Source organism: Cebus imitator, unplaced genomic scaffold (genome assembly GCF_001604975.1).
Source record: "Cebus imitator isolate Cc_AM_T3 unplaced genomic scaffold, Cebus_imitator-1.0 Scaffold178, whole genome shotgun sequence".
In the NCBI taxonomy this organism is placed as follows: Eukaryota; Metazoa; Chordata; class Mammalia; order Primates; family Cebidae; genus Cebus; species Cebus imitator.
The window spans coordinates 3474558-3477247 of record NW_016107493.1 but is presented as its reverse complement, the minus strand read 5'-3'; the positions used below and the strand labels follow the sequence as shown (position 1 = coordinate 3477247).

Below are 2690 nucleotides of genomic sequence, written 5' to 3'. Positions count from 1 at the left end.
TTTTTTTTTTGGTAGAGATGAGGTCTCACTATGTTGTCCAAGCTGGTCTCAAACTCCTGGTCTCCAGCCATCCTCCTGCCTCAGCTTCCCAAAGTGTTGGGATTACAGGTGTGAACCATCATGCCTGGCCTGTTCTATACATTATTTCACCTGTGTATTTTTATTTATTTATTTGAGACAGAGTTTTGTTCTTGTTGCCCAGGCTGGAGTGCAGTGGCGCAGTCTTGGGCCACTGCAACCTCCACCTCCCAGGTCCAAGGGATTCTCTTGCGTCAGCCTCCTGAGAGCTGGGATTACAGGCATGTACCATAACACCTGGCTAATTTTGTGTTTTTAGTAGAGATGGGTTGATCAAGCTGGTCTTGAACTCCTAACCTCAGGTGATCCACCCATCTTGGCCTCCCAAAGTGTTAGGATTATAGGCATAAGCCACCGCGCCCGGCCTGTTTCACCTGTTTAAATGACAAGGATAGAAGGAAGAAGAGTCAGCTGTATATATTCATTTATTCAACAATTATTTATGGCCGGGTGCAGTGGCTAACATCTATAATCTCAGCATTTTGGGAGGCTAAGGTGGCAGGATCACTTGAGCTCAGAAATTCTAGACCTACTTAGACAACATAGTGAGACCCCATCTCTACAAAAATATACAAAAATTAGCCAAGTGTGGTGGTGTGCACCTATTGCCCCAGCTACAAGGGAGGCCAAGGTGGGAGGATTGCCTGAATCTGGAGGGTCAAGGCTATAGTGAACTCTGATCACACTGCTGCACTCCAACCTAGGTGACAGAGTAAGACCCTGTCTCAAAACAAAACAAAACAAAAACCCATTATTTATGAAAGGCCATCTTGCCCCAGAGTCTGGGGATACAGTGACGAGCAACAGACATTCCTTACCCTCATGAAGCAAATATTCTAGTTGGAAAAATAAGCAAGGCAGGAAAATTAAATACTTCTTTTTTTAAAAATTATTTTTATTTATTTATTTAATTTTTAAAATAGAGACAAGCTCTTACTATGTTGCCCAGGCTGGTCTTGAACTCCTGGACTTAAGCGACCTGCCCACCTCCCAAAGTGCTGGGATTACAGGTGTGAGCCACTGTGCCTGGCCTAAAATTAAGTAATTCTAAAAGGTGATAATGCCTTGAAAAAAATTAAGTGTTGAGATAGAGAATAATAGGAAAGGAAGAAGGTGAGGGGAGGCCTAGCCAAGAGACTAATTCTTAAACTGAATGTGAAGGTGCGAGGGCATCTCCATGGAAAGAGGTATAAAAAGAATATTCCAGGTATTCAGAGTTGTGAAATAAAATTTTAAAAAATTCTAAGGCCGGGCACAGTGGCTCACACCTGTAATTCCAGCACTTTGGGAGGCTGAGGCAGGAGGATCATTTGAGCCCCGGAGTTCAAGGCCAGCCTGGGCAACATAGGGAGACACTGTCTCTCCAAAAAAAGAGAACATTCCTGGCATAGAAATATCAGGTACAAAGTCCCCAAGGTGGGAAATCCTGTCCCTTTTGGGTTGTCAGAATGCTGATGGGTTTAAGTAGTAAGCAATAAGAAAGCAGTTCTTAGTATATGTGATGAAGAGATAAGCCAGGTGCTGCAGGGCTTGTTAGGCCCTGCTGAAGATTTTCATTTTATTCCAAGAACAGAAGGAAGCTATTGAAGTGTTTTAGGAAAGGAAGTGACATCCAAAGTAATGCCAAAAGCTATAGTTTATGCTGCTATAGTGTTTTCAGTAAATATGATTGGTTCTTTGCCTTAACTGGGTTTCTTCTGCATCATTTCTCAATCATTATTTTTACTCTCTTCAGAATTTCTTGGCTCTTTGTGCCAGTAACTACTACAATGGCTGTATATTTCATAGAAATATCAAGGGTTTCATGGTTCAAACAGGAGATCCAACAGGTAAGTTATTCCATTAACTAAGATCCAAGGAACTGAATATATAATATGAAGCAGTGGGTAAAAGAAGAATTTAAAATGTGGAGGGATGTGTGTGTGTGTGTTTCAGTTCTGTTCTATAAGTGCAGAACATGTAGGTTTGTTACATAGGTATACCTGTGCCATGGGGGTTTACTGCACCTATCAACAAATCTAGGTTTTAAGCCCCGCATGCATTAGCTGTTTGTCCTAATGTTCTCCCTCCCCTTGTCCCCCATCCCCCTATTAGCCCTGCTGTGTTTTGGTCCTCTCCCTGTGTCCATGTGATCTCATTGTTCAACTCCCACTTACGAGTGAAAACATATGGTGTTTGGTTTTCTGTTCCTGTGTTAGTTTGCAGAGAATGATGGCTTCCACTTGCATCCATGTCCCTGCAAAGGACATGATCTCATTCCTTTACACAGCTGCATAATATTCCATGGTATAATTTTAAAGCAGAAATTATTAGCATCTACCCCTAAAATATAAACAATATTTTTCTCACTTTGACAGCACATATACTAAAATTTGAATGATACAAAGAAGATTAGCATGGCCCCTGCACAAAGATAAGATGCAAATTTGTGAAGATTTTCATACTAAAAAATATATATGAACAGTATTTATAAGGAGGGTTATTCTTTTTTGTTTTTTGTAGATCTATTTTAATCTTCATGTCTGTGAAGTTAAATTTGGGGAATTAGGAAAGGCCATATCAAATTTTATACGTGTGTGTGTGTGTGTGTGTATTTTTTTTTTTTTTTTTTT

General features: G+C 40.5%; 1 protein-coding gene and 1 non-coding gene across 2 annotated transcripts in view; both read left to right on the top strand.

Moving 5' to 3' along the window:
• Positions 1-56: 56 nt before the first annotated feature.
• PPIL3 (peptidylprolyl isomerase like 3) overlaps positions 57-2690 on the top strand; it is a 16518-nt gene continuing 13884 nt past the window's right edge. The window contains exons 1-2 of the mRNA XM_017545238.2: positions 57-108; positions 1814-1907. Coding sequence (XP_017400727.2) covers positions 1883-1907 — 25 coding nt within the window. The 5' untranslated portion in view covers positions 57-108; positions 1814-1882. The remainder of the gene's footprint in view (positions 109-1813; positions 1908-2690) is intronic.
• LOC119473703 lies at positions 2420-2526 on the top strand. Its single transcript, XR_005202919.1, has one exon. It is a non-coding gene; the product is annotated as a U6 spliceosomal RNA (small nuclear RNA).